The 20508-nt window shown below is 42.8% G+C and overlaps 1 protein-coding gene and 1 long non-coding RNA gene across 3 annotated transcripts in view; one reads left to right on the top strand and one right to left on the bottom strand.

Moving 5' to 3' along the window:
* Positions 1-3670: 3670 nt before the first annotated feature.
* On the bottom strand, positions 3671-6906 carry TCEAL1 (transcription elongation factor A like 1). Of its 2 annotated transcripts, XM_006048176.3 has the most exons (3): positions 6549-6658; positions 6058-6119; positions 3671-5680 (listed from the first exon to the last, which is right to left on the bottom strand). In XM_006048176.3, the coding sequence occupies exons 1-3, from the start codon at positions 6586-6588 to the stop codon at positions 5189-5191; spliced, it is 594 nt and encodes a 197-aa protein (XP_006048238.2). In that variant the 5' UTR covers positions 6589-6658; the 3' UTR covers positions 3671-5188. The 2 variants fall into 2 exon arrangements, with proteins under 2 accessions (XP_006048238.2, XP_044793548.1); XM_044937613.1 differs by lacking the exons at positions 6058-6119; positions 6549-6658 and adding an exon at positions 6773-6906.
* Positions 6024-20508, top strand: part of LOC112582355 — a 46554-nt gene continuing 32069 nt past the window's right edge. The window contains exon 1 of the long non-coding RNA XR_003106896.3: positions 6024-6142. This is a non-coding gene — a long non-coding RNA (uncharacterized LOC112582355). The remainder of the gene's footprint in view (positions 6143-20508) is intronic.

Here is a 20508-nt window from a genome sequence, read left to right as displayed (position 1 = left end):
TAGCCTGCCAGGCTCCTCTGTCCATGGGGATTCTCCAGGCAAGAATACTTGAGTGGGTTGCCATTTCCTTTTCCAATACACATATATACTATATAAAAAGTAAGTTATGAGTATATAAAAGGAGATATATATATTTACACACACAATATAAGTAATGCATATTAATATTATTTTCTCTACATAGAGAAACTAATTTATATCTTCTTTTATACTTTTCTATATTTGCATATATTTTTCTAGTAGAAATATGTAACTTCCCATTCAGAGAAAAAGTGACAATAGTATAAGATCACTCAGTTTAAACCCCCTGCTCCCCTACACACACACACTTATCTTGACCTGAGACAGGGAAAAACCACCTAACAACAGGTTGCTTCTTGTGCCATCTCACTACCCCTGCCTCCCCAGGAAGAAGCTGATAACTGTGTCGGCCCAGTATCAGTCAGGATTGAGGTCTTCCTCCCCCATCACGATAGTTTCTCCTTCCCTCTTCTTGAATGAATGAGTGTGTTAGTCGCTCAGTCGTGTCCGACTCTTTGCGACCCCATGAACTGTAGCCCACCAGGCTCCTCTGTCCTTGGAACTTCTCAAGCAAGAATACTGGAGTGGGTTGTTAATCCCTTCTCCAAAGGATCTTCCTGACCCAGGGATTGAACTGGGATCGCAGCATTGTCACAGCATAGTGACTCAGATGGTAAAGAGTCTGCCTGCAATGCAGATGTGGCTTCCATTCCTGAGTAGGGAAGATCCCCTGGAGAAGGGAGTGGCAACCCACTCCAGTATTCTTGCCTGGAGAATTTCATGGACAGAGGAGCCTGGCGGGCCCCAATCCTTGAGGTTGCGAAGAGTCGGATTTGGATTTGACTGAGCCACTAACACACTCACTCACTCAAGGAGAGGGAAGGAGAAACTATTGGGTGATGGGGGGAGAAGACCTCAATCCTGCCAGAAACTACTGAGTAGCTGTTTTCTACTCGCAGTTCTGGCTAAGGCCACGAGATGGCGAGCTTACCTCTAGTTTCTAAACTTAAAAAAAGTATTATCTTGGCAAAGAGGTGTAAAGAAAAAGTTCATTTTTTACACACAGACCATGAATCAGTGAATTCAGTAGAATCTCACTCTGAAACGTGTATATTTATAGTAAGGGATAGAAGGATATTCAATTAGATTCTTGCTTACTATGCACTGAGTGTGTGTGTGCTCAGTCACTTCAGTCCTGTCCTACTCTGTGTGACCCTATGGACTGTAGCCCGCCAGGCTCCTCTGTCCATGGGATTCACCAGGCAAGAATACTGGAGTGGGTTGTCATACCCTCCTCCAGGGGCTCTTCCCCACCCAGGGATCAAACCTGTGTCTCCTGCATTGCAGGCAGATTCTTTAACCACTGAGTTTCTGGGATACACTGCATACCACGAGCCAAAATCCCTATTTCCATATCTAACTGCCTATTGGACATTTCCACCTGGAAAAAGATGATAGTGTGGAAACTCACCCAAATGCACAAACCAACAAGGACAGCATACTTAGCAAATCCAAATAAATTATTGCCTAAGCCCCAGAAAGCTGCAATCTAAATTGGAGGCAGACTGGGAAGAATACAGAATTTGATTCAGATAAATCTGAGAACACACAGTCTACCTCTTATTTATCTGTATAATTTTCCTCATTTGTAAAAATAATTGTATTTCTGAATGGGAAAGGGAGCAGTCTCTGGGCATTTTGCAAGAACCCTGAACCTGATACCTCTATGCTTCCTCACTAGAGGGGCTCCCACTCCCAGGCATTGTGGGCATCCTGCTTAGCACACAGCTCTCTCCAGGGTCCTGGACCCTCAATGCTTTGTGCTCTGGAGTTGGCGGCTGGTAGCTTCTTGGACATGTGACAGGGATGTGAGCCCTCTGTGTGAGCAGGGAAGTGGTGAGAGGCCCAGACAACCAGGCTCTGGATGCTGCTGACCCTCCACCATTAACACCTCCAAAATGTCTTCACACCAACCCACAGCCTGACTGCCCTGACCCCTGGTACTGCAGTGCATAGGGGTGTTCACACAGGAGTGACACCTCTTTTCTCCTGAGCTGTCAGACCACAGGCCTTTAAAGCTCCCTTTACCTGGGGGCACCTGTACCTCTGGGCCTGGGCTGACGCAAACATCAGAAGCGCCGCACCAGCACACACAGACCTAAAGTCACCACAGAACCACCCAAACAGGCCGGGGCACATCTGAGGCCCTTCCTGGAATCTGAGCAAGGTGAGTGGGAGAGGGATGGGTGAGGTCTTGTCTGAGGTCTAATTCCATTTCGGGATGGGGGGCGGGTACTTCACTGGACTCTGACAGAAGGGGCAGGCCCTTCTGCTTCAGCCCTAAGTTACCTGGTTAGGCCCAGGCCAGAAACCAGTGTTTCCAGTTGGGAATCCTTGGGCTTATCTCCTCCCCTATAGAAGGTTCCTCTAAAGAGGGAGGGAGAAGGAAGGAGAGGCAAAGTGCTCTGACCTGCAATGGGGACAGTCGTTGTCTTCCAGGTATGCATGTCTAGGACAGTCTGGGCCTCAGCCTAGAAGAGTGGTGCCTGCTGCAGGCTGGAGCAGAGAAACCAATGTCAGACCACCCTGGAGAGGGGTGTGCCTTGGGGGAGCCCTTCCACATCCTGTCCAGGGAGCTAGATTCATCCTGTCCTATAGAACTGGCGAGTTGCTAGACCCTGGTCTCACTCCAGCCAGAATCCAGCCCAATCAGCATCATCAGGCTACCATAGTCTTGAGGAATGATCTGAAGACATGAAGATCCTCCAAATGGCATCACACAGTAAAAAAATTAAAAGCAAAATCAAGAGCACAGGACTGGCTTACCACTTTGATATCTGATTACCAAAGAACTTTGAACTTATTTTTGATGTACTTTACTCATATTGTAAGGAAGTAGTGCAAGGCATTACAAAATGTCAGTCATAGAAAATACATCTTGCTGTTTTGTCACCTCTCTTAGGTTTTTATTTATTTATACCATATTTATTCTGTATATGGTCTTGCTTTGCTGCAAAAAAAATCTAAACTTGTTTATTTTTGTCTGTGCCATGCCACATGTGGGATCTTAGTTCTCCAACCAGGGATCAAATCCATGCCCCCTGCATTGGAAGCATGGAGGCTTAATTATTGGGCCACCAGGGAAGCCCCCCCCCCCAAAAATTAAATTTTATGTAGTAAAATTGATTTTTCCTTAAAAAATAAGGAATTTTTAATTCCTTATTTAAAAATATGGTTGGACAAGGCTTTTACCTCTTTAGTTTTCTTATAATCATCTGTACTTCTATTTATGTCATGATTTATCCTTACTAAAACTAGGAATATATTGTATATACCTAGCAGTCACTTTCTAGCTTATGTGCTTATAAACAGAAAAGCAGATTTAGTGGGTCTGGGTTAGAGCCCAGGTCTCTGCTTATTTTATAGGAGAAACCCTGACACCTGAAATATTTAAATTTTACTGTTGAATTTGGGGAAACAGTACCTCTCCCAAACCCTTTGGAATTGCAAATTATACTTTCTAGAGATGTGAACACACTGAAGCTTATGTAGTTCATCAGACAGACTGGGTTCATGATTGGGTTACAATTCTGAGAAATTATTAACCACTGTCTGTGTTTCCAGAGTGAATACAATCAATAAAACAAAATTTTAGATTTTTACAAACAAGTTTAATAGTAATTTAATGACTTACAAAGTATTTCCGCATGTTTCTTGTTGGTGTAGGTTGGGGCAGATGGGCAATATCCTAGCTTGAGCTTAAGTCATAATTTCCTCTTATACATACTGAGCAAGTTAGAGGAATTGGTAAGGCAAGCCTGCCAGAAGCCTCTGGGAGAGAACTCACCCTAAGACAAGTATTGGGGAATTACAACCATAGTTATCCTTGGAAATCATTTGAAAGAGGGGGGTTCCAATTCTAGGCACATAGCATTGTGTCTGGCTCACAAATTTTTCTCCAAGCCCAGGTGAACTCATGTTTGCGTCCAATGGAGAAAAGGGAGGCTTTTGGGAGAAAAGGACTATTTTGCTCAGAATTCTATAAGACTTAAGAGGTTTTAAGCAGCACTGGAATGGTATCCACATGGATAGGTGTAATATTAAAGCTAGAGAAGGGGCATCCTTCATATATCTTAAGAGACAGGGTTCATTCAGCTTTGGTCCTGAAGGGACTCCAGAGCAATCAGTAAAGCTATGCACCTGGAGAACTCTGGTGCCTCAGCTGTGACGGGGGCCACGGAAGGAGCAGGATCCAGGAGAAGGGGCAGCTATAGCCAGTAGACATGGCAGTATCCAGGAAAGAACAGCAGGACAGGAGGAGTATGTAGCACTTATCTGGCATCACACAGGATTTGTGAGTGCAAACAAGACCTTTGGGTACCATCCCCAGTATCTGAAGGCAATCTATAGGGGATGGGTCCAGCCTGTGCCAGTAGAGGAAAAAATATAGCTCACATGACCTTCACCTCACTTGGTTCCACCGAGGCCCCGTAATAAATAAACCATAAATAATAAATCATCTTATTCCTATTTAAGTAGGAAAACAATACCCTTAAACAAATGTGAGTACAGTACCTGGTTTACATTTCTGTCTAAGAGATTCAGGAAAAAAACATGGGATTTACTTTTCTTTTTTAAAGTTCTGAAAAGTATTTATTAAGTGCCACATTATAAGCTGATTGACAAATTATTTCATTGCTTTACAATTTTTCCCATTGTATTGTCTTTTTTTAGTAACACATGTAAAATGTGTTCATCTTGAGAAAATGAGAAATTCAGATGAACCAAAAATGAAAAACAAAACAAACCACCTGTTATCCTGCCACACAGATAGTCACTGTTAAACCTCTGCAGTATATACTTTGAGTTTTTTCTTTGCATATTAATATATAAATATACACTTTTTACAAAAATGGGATACTACATATACTTTATGAAAATTGCCTTTTTCCACTCCACAATATATACTGTGCATCTTTCCATGCAAATGGAGAAGAAAGAGGATGTCTTGCAGATGGGGGTGAGACGCCATTTTATGCCAGTTACAAGAGAAATACCTCAAAACCACACAAAAAGTTCAGATTAGGAAGACGTTGTAAGGTATGTAAGAAAAAGCAACGTTCAAGTGATAATACATCAGGCAAAACAAAATTCAAAGCCAAACACATTAAATAGGATAAGGACGGTTCCGCCTGGCCTTCCAGTGCATGATCATCAGTTTGTTTCGTACTCGCTTCATCTCTTCCATCTCCTCTGCTACCTTTATCATCTCCTCGTTGCTTAAATTTCTGCCGTGTATGTCCCCTCTAAATTGCGGGCGGGAGCGGGCCAGCCTTTCCTTAAAGCTTCCCTCTTCTAGCTTGTGTTTGCCCACTCCGCAAGGAGGCTGCTCCATGGGAGGGCGCGCCTCAAAAAGGTCCTTCCTCGACAGGCGCTCCTGAGGAGGGCGCTCCTCGGACTCGAGCATCTCGGGAAGAAGCTCAGGAAGGAATTCGTCGGGAAAGAACTCCTCCTCCGAGGACACCTCCTCCGAAGACTGCTCCTCCGGAGACGACTTTTCGGGAGACGGCTCCACAGAAGGCCGCTCTTCATCCGCCTTGGGCGAGCTCTGTGGCTGCTCCTCGGGCTCTTTGCAGGCTTTTTCCATGTTCAGGATGGTCTTTTTTAAAGCACGGTGATACAGAGGAGACAAGAAAGACAGAGGCGAGTCAGAATACGCGCTGCCTGGACTAAGACCCCGCCCACGAGTTCCAATACCTGCCTCTTCCCCAGTCTGGGCCCGGGTCCATCAACCTACGCTGACGGAGGGGCTCTCCGGCCCCCGGGACCCCGCCGCGTTTGGTCCCCTCTCACCCCCGCCACCTTGTCGCCCCCTCCTTCCGAAAGCCCACCATTTTCCCGGCAGGCCTTGCCACACAGGCCTCTCCCGCAGGGACCGGGGCGGAGCGGGCCGGCGGTGCCGTGGACCCGGCTCCCTCCAGCAACCTCCCTCGCACCCCATCCCGGCCCACTGCCCACCCCTTCCCCTATCTGGACCTCTCCCGGCGGCTGGTTCCGAGGCGGCCTCTCCTCCAGGTGCCCCGCTGTGACCTGCCGAGCTGCAGACAGACGCCGAGACAGGGTAGGGGGCGGGGAGGAGGGAAAAACTGACACACGCCCCCTTTCTGGGCAACGGTCGCCGCCTCCCCACCCCGTATCCCCCTGCCCCCACCCCGCTCCATCTGAAAGCTTCGTCCTCCCCACCCCCCACCCCGCCCCTACCCAGTAACGCTCGTCATTTCTATTCAGGCGGGAAGTGAAAGCGAAGGTCTGCTTAGAAACTATTTCTCAATGCCCCTGTTGTCTTCCACCGGGGGATCCACTCACCTCCCCAGCCCACTCCCTAGACCACCATTTTTTGTACCGAAATGGGGGCGCGGGGGCGAGGTTTTGCAGGGAGAACGCCTGGACTCAGTGCCATCCCAACCCCAAAGGTTACTGGGCAGCACCAACACTCACACCGATTTAAGAGGGCGAAGGGGACTTACTTTCTTCTGCTTTTCCCCTCGTCCAAAGGGCGATAGGCATATGGTGTCTGGACAGGCAAAAAGGACCAGGACGAGAAGGACTTGGGCAGACACGGGCTCTGGTCACGTGAGGGCCGCGCGTCACCGCCGAGCTCAGATCCCCAGTTACCACTCTGACCGGCGGCCGCGCTGCCGCAACCAGCCGGTATTTCTTGACCCCCGACACACTAGACATCGTCACTCACCTCTCTTTTGTTTATGTGTGCCTTTTCTTGGTTATCAGAGACGGTCAGCATCCAGTCTTGAGGGTTATTGCCTCTTCCTCTCTCTCTTCCCTTGATAACACCTCTCTCCCTCATTCTCCTGTCATCAGCTACCAAGGCCCATTATTTCCCTAACAGTTCAGATCCTGCACTGAAACTGGACTGTTTCTCTTTAATGAGTCACTATCATATGCCACCTCTTCCAGTTTTAATCCACATCCATAACTCAATCATGTCCGTTTAGGTGCTATCAAAATGACTCTCATGTCTTGTCATTTTCGTGGACAATAAGCTTTCACTTTTCCGTGACTTCAGGATTTTTTGAGTCTCTAGACCTAAATCACAAACAGAAGCGCCAGTCTAAATTGGTAATCATTCAATTCTAGAACTCTAGAATAAAGTAAAGTTTGTAAAAAACGTGAATCTAAAAAGACTGAGTACTTTGATTTTCATAAGTCAGAATGCACATTCATGCATCTAAGTACAAATAGTTTGAAAACATTGATTATCTGAAATGGGAGCATTTTTGATAGAGAACATGGCATTAATGGGGTTCCCTTGTAGCTTAGTCAGTAAAGAATCTGCCTGCAGTGCTGGAGATATGGGTTCAATCCCTGGGTTGGGAAGATCTCCTGGAGAAGGAAATGGCAACCCACTCCAGTATCCTTGCCTGGGGTTCCTTTGAGAGGATAAGGTGAAGAGGGTTCTGCCATGGTGACAACCATTTGGTACAAAGAAATGTGGTCTGCTACTTGGCTCATATGGGGGGAGGGAAGGTGATGATGATGAAATAATTCTTCCCATGGATTTGATTTGATACTGCTGATTTAGGGTCCCGTAAGAGTTTAGTCTAAGGAACTCCGTTTTGAAAGTGAGATGCCTCAGGTTCTGGGAGGTTACAAATTGTTCCCATGGAAACAGATAATAGTGAGTAGCAGTGGTTCAGTCACTCAATCATTTCGTGTTTGACTCTCTTGTGACCACATGGCCTGTAGTCCTCCAGGCTCCTCTGTGCATGGGATTCTCCAGGCAAGAATACTGGAGTGGATTGCCATTTCCTTCTCCAGATCTTTCTGACCCAGGGACCCGTCTCCTGCATTGGCAGGTGAATCCTTTACCATTGAGCCACCAAGGAAGCCCAGTGAGTGGCAGAAATGGGATTTAAACCGTGGTAATGTGACATGAGACACTGAACCTTTAACAACTTTGTAAAACTGCTACTGGGCAGTGGGCTGTAGCCATTTTTACTCGCAGTCAAGGTGGACAACAGAGGCCTTTTCAGGGAGCAGGAGCTGAAGGTCCCAGAAGGCAGGCAGAGCAGCCATGCAGGCCAAGGGGGAAGACTGTCAGCCCCTGCCAGCTGCTGCCATGACAACAGTCTCCAGGGGCGTGGCCTTTCTCTGGGAGCTCTGAGGAAGCCCTGGGTAGGTCTCTGGTTCAGGGATTCCTGCTCCCTGGTGAGACTGCACTTGTGTGGCAGATACAGAGTCCCCCTCGCCCTTGCCTGCAGAGCCCCTCTCCAGCACAGACTCCATGGAGGTCTGGTTTGCCTTTGTAGGGCCCATCTGTCTGGAGATGGTCTTGAGGAATTCTGCGCTCTCCAGCCCAGAGGTTCCCCCTGCTGCTACCGCCTCTGCATTCCTTCCTAATGACACCCATATCAGTACTTGGATCTCAAGACTTGCTTCCTGGGACTGTAGCAGGCCCCATCCAGCCTGGGGCTCCCAGGCCTGGCTCCCCTACTCCCGCCCCAGGGGGAATAGCCAGGTGGGAAGTGCAGTGACGAGCCCCCTCTCTTCTGCTTCTGGCCTCGTCCTAACTGAACCGGGACACACATACACACACCCACACACACTGCAGATGTCCAGAGAAATGAGGAAGGGACACACACAGACACACACACCCTTGCAGATGCCCAGAGAAAGAAGGAAGGGACTCTGAGGAAAGGTAGGGTGGCACCTCAGTTTTCTGGGAGACACTCAGGGGGAGGGAAGGCAGGTGCGGACCTGGACTGAAGGACGCAGTAGCGGGCTCTTGGCTGGGCAAGGCTTGGGCTGTCACTGGCTGAAGGGCTGTGGAGGCTGGGTGCCTTCTACCCTTCTCCATGCCTTTGTGTCCTCCTCCTTCTCCCTGAAACATGGGCTCAGGGGCTGTGGTAGAACAATGAACACGGTCCCTTCCAGATCCAGGATGCTCTGAGTCCACACTGTCCACCAGAGTGGAGTGAGAAGGGATCTTTCTTAGGAACACCATTTGGCCTGACTGGGGGCCTTTCCAGACTGGTGGCTGCTGCCTTTCCCAGAATCCAGATGAACTTAGAGCACAGAACTCTTCCCTCCTGAGCCCCAGCATTCTCACAGCCTTACTCACTCTTGGCCTCTTGGACTCTTGAAAGGGTCCAAATCAACCCTAGTTTTTTGAGGTCTGGGTGATAGAGGTAGGGACAGAGGCATGGTAGGCTATGTAATTTGTGGCGCCCAGTGTAAAATGACAGTACAAGTCCGTTTGTTCAAAAAGTAAGGAAAAAAGTGCTATTAAAGGTATTAAAATATAAAGCTTTTCCCCTGTAGTCCCCCTTTTGACGTTTTTTAAATAGACTTCATTTTTTTTAGAAGTTTTTGATTTACAGAGAAATTAAGAAGATACTATAGAGAATTCCCAAATACTCTATACCAAGGAGCATCTTGTGCTTAGTCACTCAGTGGTGTCTGACTCTTTCTGACCCATGGACTGTAGCCCACCAGTCTCCTCTGTCCATGGGATTCTCCAGGCAAGAATACTGGAGTGGGTGGCCATTTCCTTCTCCAGGGGATCTTCTCCTCCCAGGGATTGGACCCAGGTCTCCCACATTGCAGGAGGATTCTTTACCGACTGAGCCACCAGGGAAGCCACTTTATACATTAATATAATACATTTGCTGTAATTAATGAACCAGCATTGATACATTGTCATTAACTAAAGTCTTGCCTGGAGAATCCCAGGGACGGTAGGGCCTGGTGGGCTGCCGTCTATGGGGTCGCACAGAGTCGGACACAACTGAAGCGACTTAGCAGCAGCATACTTTATTCAAAGTTAGTTAATTTTTGTTTTTTTGGTTTTTTTTTAGATAATGTCCCTTTTTTACTCCTGGATCCTATCCAGAATACTTTGAGTTGTCATGTCCTTAGGCTCCTCTTAGCTGTGACAGTTTCTCAGACTTTTACTGACTTTGATGATTTTTATAATTATAAGCCAGGTATTTGTAGAATGACTGTCCATTTGAGATTTGTCTCATGTATTTCTCTTGGTTAAACTGGGATTATGGGTGTGGAGAGGAAGATCACAGGATAAAGTGCCATTTCATCACATCATATCATAGCTACATGCTATTGATATCATTTATGATCATTGATGTTGACCTTGACATTGTGCTTTTTATTTATTATTTAATGTTATTCCAAGTAAAGTTGAAAATTTTAACTATTACCATAAATTTTATAGCCTGTATTCTACAATATCAGTGTTAAATGCAAATACATCAGCGCTTGACTCATATTCAAAATCACCAAAATTGCATAATTCACATTTTGTAGCTCATACATGCATATTTATTTACTTCTTAACATAACTGTGGAAATGTTGCACAAAACTCGCTCAACTGTTTTTATGTTACTTTTTGGTACACGCACATGTGCACATTCTAGACATGTAAAATGCAATTGCAACTGCTTGTTGTTCTATCTTTTCTTTGTCATCATTTTCAACAGTAAGTGGTTGGCAAATACAAGGAGGTAACATATGTCCTTGATGGCTCAGTGGGTAAGGAATCTGCCTGCAATGCAGGAGCCACAGGAGATGCGGGTTCATTCCCTGGGACAGGAAGATCCCCTGGTGGGGGAAACGGCAACCCACTCCAGTATTCTTGCCTGGAGAATCCCATAGACAGAGGAGCCCGGAGGCTACAGTCCAAAGGGTGGCAAAGAGTCATACACGACTGAGCACTAAGCACACACACACAATGTATGTCAGAAAGGATATGGTTGGATTTCTTGGTCATTTGTGTTTCTTGGAATGGGACTATGTGTTGCAAGTAAGTTCTGGGTGGAATCAAGAGGGTGGCCTCTCCAGGCTCTCAGCAGTCATAAAAGTAACCAGATTACCAGCTTCTTGCTTTGAGTCTTGCTAAGCTCCCATTCAAGGCTCCATTGGAATTTGGTGCTCATGGGGCGCAGGGGATGCAACGTGCAAACTGAACAGCAAAAATGACAGACACACATACTGTGTATTTCCTCTCCTATCCTTTTGCCAATACTATGCTGTCTTGGTTACTAGAGCTTTATAGGAAAGCTTAAAGTCAGTTATTGCCAGTCTTCTGATATTCTTTTTCAAGGTTGCTTTGACTGCTACAGATTCTGTGCATTTGCTTACAGATTTTAGGATCAGCCTGTCAATTTTCACACATACACAAAAGCCAGCTGGGAACTTAATTGGAATTATACTGAGTATACAGATCTGGGGAGAATTGCCACTTTGACAGTATTGAGTTCTCTGAAACATGAACATGGTATACTTTGTCATTTGTTAGGTCTTCTGTGATTACTCTCAGCAGTATATTGTAGTTTTCAGTGTGTAAGTCTTCATGTATTTCCTAAAATTTATCCCTACTGACCACTCTTTTTGATATACCATCGCAAATGGTATTTAAGTTTTTCATCTTCTAATTGACTGTTTCCAGTATTTAAGATATATACTGGATTCATATATAGCTACCTTTTCTCCTGAGATGGTTGCCAAAATGCAGAGACAGTTTGGAGGAAATAGAAAAATGGCTTTATCTTTGCCTGGCAAAGGGGAATACACAGCAGGCTAGTGCCTCAAGAACTATGTCCCCTCTCTCTAGGGGACTGGAGAGATTTTTATATTCCAATGAAAGTCTTGCTTTTTTTTTTTTTCTTTGCAAAGTTTCAAAACAGCCACAGCTGGTACCAGGCAACTCAGCAAGTGTTTTTGTTTTACAGTTTGGTAAAATAAACTGAAATTTTACTGTTACAGTAAAAACCAAAAATTTACTGTTTGATCTGGTGTCCCTGAAGTTATTGACCTGGGACCTTCTTTCTGAAATGCAGAATGCACAACAGGGTGTTGGAGGAGGAGAATGCCATGTGTAGAGTATAATCTCTATGGACTCAGAGAGTAGTTAGCTTTGTGAAGGACAAGTCTAGCTGCAAATGTTTGTTAGTAGTAATAGCTATGGAATAACCAAGATTGTTTAACTCTTGCAGGCCTGTTTGGCTATTATGTGCTGAAGACTGTTCACTCATTTCTGTTCTTGCTGCAACAAGACTATGCTAAATTCACTTATTAGTTCTAATAACTTTATATAGATTCTTGGCTTGGTGATTTAGTTGCTAAGTTGTGTCCAGCTCTTGTGACCCCATGGACTGTAGCCTGCCAGGCTCCTCTGTCCATGGGATTTCCCAGGCAAGAATACTAGAGTGGATTGTCATTTCCTTCTCCAGGGGATCTTCCTGACCCAGGAATCGAACCCGGGTCTCCTGCATTTCAGGCAGATTTTTTACCAACTGAGTTATAAGGGAAGTCCAATATAGATTCTTAGGGCATTCTATATACATACTCATAATATTCCTGCAAATACAGACAGTTTTACTTCCTTCCCCATCTACACACTTTTTCCCCTGGCCTTAATTGAACTAATTAAGATTTCCAGTACATTGTTGAATTGCTCTTGCTGTTATTTAGTTGCTAAGTCGTGTCCAACTCTTTGGGGCCCCATGGACTGGAGCCCACCAGGCTCTTCTGTCCGTGGGATTTCTCAGACAAGAATGTTGGAGTGGATTGCCATTTCCTTCTCCAGGGGATCTTCCTGACCCAGGGATCAAACCTGCAACTCTTGCTTGGCAAGGGTATTCTTTACCACTGAACTACCAGGGAAGCCCCACATTGTTGAATAGCAGTGGTGAAAACAGGCATCCTTGCATTGTTCCTTTAATAGGAGGAAAGTGTTCAGTCTTTCACTATTAAGTATGATGTCAGCTGTAGTTTTTTCATAGATGACTTATTTCAGGCTGAGGAAATTCCTTTCTAGTCAGAATTTCCTAAGAAATTTTATCGTAAGTGGGTATTGTCTTGGATCAAATGTCTTTTATATATCTGTTTAAATGGTAATAATTTTTCTCCTGTATCCTGTTAGTATGTTGAATTATATTGTCATGACCAAGCTCATGATAAAGCTCATTTATTATACTTCTTATATATAGCTGAGTTCAATTTGCCAACATTTTTTAATTTGCCAACATTTTTTAAAGAATTTTTGCATTTATGTTCATGAAGTATATTGGTCTTAGATTTTGTGTAATGTTTTTGTTTAGTATCAGAGTAATTCTAGCCTCATTATGTAAGAAGAGACCTCTTTCTCTAATTTTTGAAGGAGTCTGTAAAATTCATATTATTTCATCCTTGAATGTTTGATAGAATTCACTAGTGAAGACATCTGGGCCTGGAGTTTTCCTGGAAGTTTTTAATAACAAATTATTTTTTTAAATAGATACAGGGAGTGGCATGCTGGAGCTGGCTTGTACTAGCTAATTGAAAGCTGATTGCTTTCATCTCTTAAATCTTCATTCAGTGATGTCACATTGATAGCTTGAAATTGGCCATGGTTTACACCGTAGAAGCTAGATATGCTTATAAATTAAGGACTTTATTTTCTTCTAGAGACCTGATGGTTAAAATCCATTCTTCTGTTCAGGTCTTCAATTTTTTAAAATTTTTATTTATTTATTTTTTGTTGTGCTGGGTCTTTGTTGCTGCTCTCGGGCTTTCTTTAATTTGCCGCAAGTGGGTGCTATTCTTGGTGGCTTCTCATTGAGGTAGCTTCTCTTGTTGCACAGCACGGGCTGTAGGTGCAAGTGGGCTTCAGTAGTTGCAGCACAGGGGCTCAGTAATTGTGGCTTACAGGCTCTAGAGCACTGGCTCAGTAGTTGTGGCACATGGGGCTTAGTTGCTCCATGACATGTGGGAACCTCCCAGACCAGGGATTGAACCCATGACCCGTGCACTGGCAGGCAGATTCTCAACCACTAAACCGCCAGGGAAACCCCTTCAATTTCTTTTTGAGTGACTTTGGCAATTTGTATCTTTCTGGGAATTTGACAATTTTATATATGTCATTGAGTTTATTGATATAATTGTTACTCATAATATTCCCCTTACTATCCTTAAAATGTCTGGAGTATCTGTAATGATGGCCTCTTTCATTCTTTTTTAAAAACAGTTTTATTGAGGTATTATTCACATATCATACAATTGAAAGTGTACATTTCAGTGGTTCTTAGTATATTTGCAAATATGTGCAACCATCACCACAGTCAATATTAGAACATTTTCATCATCTCAGAACAAAAGTCCATACACTTTAGCTATCACCCATGAGCCCCCTCATTCTCTCCAAACCTATTAAACCACTCTTCTACTTCATGTTTATATGGATATACCTATTCTAGACCTTTCATATGAATGGAGTCACATAATATGTGGTCTTTTGTGACTGACTTCTTTCACTTAGCAGAATGTTTTCAAGGTCCATAAATGTAGCATGTATCAGTACTTTATTGTTTTTTATAGCCAAATAATATTCATCATCTGAATATACCATACTTTAAAATCCATCCATCAATTAATGGACATTTGGATTGTTTTTGCCTTTTAGCTATTATGAATAATGTTGCTTTAAACATTCATATACAAATTTTTGTGTGGACATATATGTTTTTGTTTCTCTTGGGTGTAGAACTAGGCATGGAATTACTGCGTCATATGGTAGCTCTGTGTTGTGTATTTAGAGTCATCTTGCTGCAGTCCATGGGGTCACAAAGAGTCAGACATGACTGAGCAACTAAACTGAACTGAACTGTCAGTGTCTACAGAGATGTTCACAGGGATTCTGATAAGGAGTGCATTTAATCTGTAAATCAAGTGGGGATTATTGTCATTTTAACAATATTAAGTCTTCTGATCCATGGAGATGAGATGTTTTTCCATGTTTAGAGCTTTAATTTCTTTCAACCATGTTCTTAAATTCTTTTTTTTTTCCTTTTGGTTGCACTGGATCTTGGTTACCTCATGGGCTTTTTCTAGTTGCAGGGAGCATGGGCTACTCTTCACTGTTGTGCACAGGCTTCTTATGGTGGCTTCTCTTATTGCAGAGAACAGGCTCTAGGCATACAGACTTCAGGAGTTCTAGCACACAGGCTCAGTAGTTATGGCGCACAGTCTTAGTTGCTCCATGGCATGTGGAATGTTCCCAGACCAGGGACTGAACCTCTGTCCCCTGCATTGGCAGGTGGATTATTTTCCACTGTACCACCAGGGAAGTCCTGTTCTTAATCTTTTTAATGTATAGTTCTTACACTTTTGTTAAATTTATCACCAAGTATTTTATTTTTTGATGCTACTGTAAATGGAGTTGCTTTCTTATTGTCACTTTTTTGGGATTGTTCATTGCAAGTATATAGAAATACAGTTGATTTTTATATATTGAAATTGTATTCTGCCACCTTGTTGAACACATTTATTAGTTTTAATAGTTTTTTAGTGGAGAAGGAAATGGCAACCTACTCCAGTATTCTTGCCTGGAGAATCCCAGGGACGGAGGAGCCTGGTGGGCTGCCGTCTATGCAGTCGCACAGAGTCAGACATGACTGATGCAACTTAGCAGCAGCAGCAGCAGTTTTTTAGTGGATCCTTCAGGATTTTCTATATAAAATCATGTCATCTGTGAATAAAGATAGTTTTACTTCTAGCCTTTCCAATCTGGATGCCTTTTCTTTCTTTTTCTTGCCTGTCATAGCTAGAACCTCTAGCACAATGATGAATAGAGGTGGGAAGAGCAGACATCCTTGTATTGTTCCTAATCTTAAGGGGAAAACATCCAGTCTTTCACCATTAAGTATGTTAGCTATGCATTTTTTGTATATGCCATTTGCCGGGTTGAGGAAGTTGTCTGCTATTTGTAGTGTGTTGTGTGTTTTATCACAAAAAGATGTTTGATTTTTTAAAATACCTTTTTTTGCACCTTTTCAGATTATCATGTGGTTTTTGTGGGGTCTTTTGTTTGTTTATTCATTTTATTTTTGGCTGCACTGCATCTTCTTTGCAGGACATAGGCTTTCTCTAGTTGCAACAAGGGGGGGGTTACTCTTTGCTGCGGTGTGTGGGCTTCTCATTGTGGTGACTTGTTGTGAGGTGTGCAGGCTTCAGTAGTTGCAGCACTGAGGCTCAGCAGTCTCAGCTCGTGGGCTTAGTTGCCCCACAGCATGTGGGATCTTAGTTTCTGGACCAGGGATTGTACCCGTGTCCCCTGCATTGACAGGTGAACTTTTAACCACTGGACCATCAGGGAAGTCCCTGTGTTTTATTCTATTGCTATGGCATTTTACATCGGTTAAATTTTGGATGTTAAGCCAACCTCACACTCCTGGGCTTCCCTTGTGGCTCAGATGATAAAGAACCCGCCTGCAATGCAGGAGACCTGGGTTTGATCCCTGGGTTGGGAAGATCCCCTGGAAAAGGGAAAGGCTATGGACTCTAGTATTCTGGCCTGGAGAATTCCATGGACTGTATAGTCCATGGGGTCACAAAGAGTTGGACACGACTGAGTGACTTTCACTTTTCACACTCCTGGAATAGATCCCACTGGCTCACCATGTGTAATTCTTTTTATATGTTGCTGAATTCACTTTTTGGTATTTTTGTGGTGGATTTTTGCATCCATATTTATACAAGATATTAATCTGTAGTTTTCTTTTCATGTGGTGTCTTTGTATGGTTTTGATAACAGGATAATACTGACCTCACAGAATGAGTGAGGAAGTATTCTCTCCTCTTGTATTTTTTAGAAAAATTTGTGAAAGAGTAGTAGTAATTCTTCTTTATATGTTTGGCATAATTCACCAGTGCAGCAATCTGGGCCTTTTGGAAAAGTCTAGCTTTTTGTTTACTAATTAATTCTCTTTACTTTTTATAGGTATATTCATATTTCCCATTTTGTCAGTTTTGGTAGTTTGTGTCTTTTTAGGAATTTGTTCATTTCATCTAAGTTATCTAATGCATTGGCATACAGTTATTCTTAGTATTCCTTCATAATCCTTCTATTTCTGTAAAGTCAGTAGTAATGTCCTGTCTTTCATTTCTGACTCTAGTAGTTTGAGTTTTCTTTATTTTCAGTCTATAGGTTTGCCAATTTTGTTGATATTTACAGAGAACCAGCTTTTAGTTTTATTGATTTTCTCTGCTGTTTTTCTATTCTCTGTTTCAGTAGTTTCTGTCTAGTCTTTTACTTCCTTGCTTCTGTTTGCTTTAGGTTTAGTTTGCTCTGTTTTCTGAGGTCTTACGGTAAAAGGTTAGGTTATTGATTTGAGATCCTTCTTTTTTTAATATAGGCATTTATTGCAACACATGTACTTCTAAGCCTTGCTTTAGCTGCATCCCATGAGTTTTGGTATATTGTATCTTCATTTTAATTCATCTCAATATAATTTAATTTCCTTTTTTTATTTCTTCTTTGATCTATTGGTTATTTAGGAGCATGCTGTTTGATCTCCATGAATTTGTGATTTTCCCAAATTTATTTCTGTTTCTGTTTTCTACTTTCCATGTTAGCAGAAAGCATACTTAATAGTATTTCTAATCTTTCAAGTTTATCATGGTTGATGATAAATATATCATGGTTGTTTTGTCAACTAGCATGTGGTCTATTCTGGAGTATATTCCATGTGTACTTGAGAAGAATCCTATTATTGTTGGGTGGAGAGTTCTATAGATGTCTATTAGTTCTAGTTGGTTTATAATGTTGTTCAAGTTTCTATTTTTTGTTGGTCTGCTGCTTAGGTGTTCTATACATTATTAAATATTGAAAATCTCCAGCTATTGTTGAACTGTCTACTTTCCATTTATTTTTATCAATTTTTCTTCATGTATGCTAATGTTCTCTTATTAGGTGCATATATGTTTATAATTGTTACATCTTTCTGATAGATTGACCCTTGTATCATTATAAAATGTCTCTCTTTGTCTTTACTAACATTTTGTGTTAAAGTCTATTTTGTCTGATATTATTATAGTCACGTCAACTTTCTTATGGTTGCTGCTTGTATATCATTTTTATCCTTTTACTTTAAATCTATTTGCATCTTTGAATTTGAAGTGTGTCTCTTGCAGATAGCATGTAACTAGACTTTATTATTTTTTAATATTTATTTTATTTATTTGGCTGTGCTGGGTCTTAGTTGTGGCATGCAGGATCTTCCATCTTCATTGTGGCATCTGGAATCTTTAGCTGCAGCACATGAAACTCTTAGGTGCAGCATGTGGGATCTAGTTCCTGGGCCCCCTGCATTGGGAGTGCAGAGTCTTAGGCTCTGGACCACCAGGAAAGTCCCTAGCCTTTTTTTCATGTCCAGTCTGACAACTCTTATCTTTTTTGCATAATCTAATCCAATCACACTTTCTATTAATACTGATGTAGTTGAATTTACTTCTACCTACCATTTTACTTTTTGTTTTCTATGGCTCATAATTTTTTTTTTGTTCCTCTATTCCGCTTTTGCATTAAGTGAATATTTTATAGTGTTGCATTCTAATTTCATTAACTTTTTGGCTATATTTTTTAGTTTTTTACTATATAGATATTAATTTACCAGAATGAGCTGCAGATTAGTAACTAATTTAATTCTAGTGAGATCCAGAAAAATTATTCCTGTGTAACTATTCACTTTACCCCTTTCTAAGACTTTATTGTTTTATATATATATATATATATATATATATATATATGTAAGAGTCAGGCACAAAGAGCAACTAAGCATGACCATGAGATATCTATATATATGACACCTATATCTCTTCAAACCCAACAATATACTGTTATAATTATTACTTTATATAACTTAGGAGAGAAGGAAGGAAAGCTAGTATATATTCATAGCTTTTGTTATATAAACCTTCTTATGCATCATTTCTGGGTCTCTTCACTTGGCTTCTCTGGATTCTAGTTACCATTGTGAGAGAGTCAATTCCTAGGCAGGTTGGTAAGAAGTCTGGGGTCCCCAAGGAGGAGAAAGAGGCCTGGGGCTCTCAAAGCGGACATCAGTTCAGTTCAGTCGCTCAGTTGTGTCCAACTCTTCACGACCCCATGAACTGCAGCATGCCAGGCCTCCCTGTCCATCACCAACTCCCAGAGTTCACCCAAACTCATGTCCACTGAGTCGGTGATGCCATCCAGCCATCTCATACTCTGTCGTCCCCTTCTTCTCCTGCCCTCAATTGTTCCCAGCATCAGGGTCTTTTCCAATGAGTCAGCTCTTCACATCAGGTGGGCAAACAAAGTACTGGAGTTTCAGCTTGAACATCAATCCTTCCAATGAACACCCAGGACTGATCTCCTTTAGGATGGACTGGTTGGATCTCCTTGCAGTCCAAGGGACTCTCAAGAGTCTTCTCCAACACCACAGTTCAAAAAACATCAATTCTTCGGTGCTCAGCTTTCTTCACAGTCCAACTCTCACATCCATACATGATTACTGGAAAAACCATAGCCTTGACTAGACGGACCTTTGTTGACAAAGTAATGCCCCTGCTTTTTAATATGCTGTCTAGCTTGGTCTTAACTTTCCTTCCAAGAAGTAAGCATCTTTTAATTTCATGGCTGCAATCAGTATCTGCAGTGATTTTGGAGCCCCCCAAAAATAAAGTCAGCCACTGTTTTCACTGTTTCCCCATCTATTTGCTATGAAGTGATGCGACTGGATGCCATGATCTTAGTTTTCTGAATGTTGAGCTTTAAGGCAACTTTTTCACTCTCCTCTTTCACTTTCATCAAGAGGCTCTTTAGTTCTTCTTCACTTTCTGCCATAAGGGTGGTGTCATCTGCATATCTGCTGCTGCTGCTGCCGAGTCGCTTCAGTGGTGTCCAACTCTGTGCGACCCCATAGACGGCAGCCCACCAGGCTCCCCTGTCCCTGGGATTTTCTAGGCAAGAACACTGGAGTGGGTTGTCATTTCCTTCTCCAATGCATGAAAGTGAGAAGTAAAAGTGAAGTTGCTCAGTCGTGTCCCACTCTGAGCGACCCCATGGACTGCAGCCTACCAGGCTCCTCTGCCCATGGGATTTTCCAGGCAAGAGTACTGGAGTGGGGTGCCATTGCCTTCTTCACTGCATATCTGAGGTTATTGATATTTCTCCTGGAAATCGTGATTCCAGCTTGTGCTTCATCCAGCCTAGTGCTTTGCATGATATACCCTGCATAGAAGTTAAATAAGCAGGGTGACAATATACAGACTTAACGTACTCCTTTTTCTATTTGGAACCAGTCTGTTGTTCCATGTCTAGTTCTAACTGTTGCTTCCTCACCTGCATACAGGTTTCTCAAAAGGCAGATCAGGTGGTCTGGTATTCCCATCTCTTTCAGAATTTTCCAGTTTATTGTGATCCACACAGTCAAAGGCTTTGGCATAGTCAATAAAGCAGAAATAGATGTTTCTCTGGAACTCTTTTTTTTTTTTTTTCCTCTGGAACTCTTTTGCTTTTTCGATGATCCAGCAGATGTTGGCAATTTGATCTCTGGTTCCTCTGCCTTTTCTAAAACCAGCTTGAACATCTGGAAGTTCACGGTTCACGAATTACTGAAGCCTGGCTTGTAGAATTTTGAGCATTACTTTGC

Source organism: Bubalus bubalis, chromosome X (genome assembly GCF_019923935.1).
Source record: "Bubalus bubalis isolate 160015118507 breed Murrah chromosome X, NDDB_SH_1, whole genome shotgun sequence".
In the NCBI taxonomy this organism is placed as follows: domain Eukaryota; kingdom Metazoa; phylum Chordata; class Mammalia; order Artiodactyla; family Bovidae; genus Bubalus; species Bubalus bubalis.
This window is presented reverse-complemented; position numbering and strand designations above follow the sequence as displayed.

Excerpts from the sequence above, each read along its gene's own strand:
- TCEAL1 (XM_044937613.1), bottom strand. The coding sequence starts at position 6,886 with ATGAGGGAGAGAGGTGTTATCAAGGGAAGAGAGAGAGGAAGAGGCAAT. Across the intron at positions 5,681-6,772 it reads CACACATAAACAAAAGAGAG|ACCATCCTGAACATGGAAAA; the intron begins GTGAGTGACGAT and ends GCTTTAAAAAAG.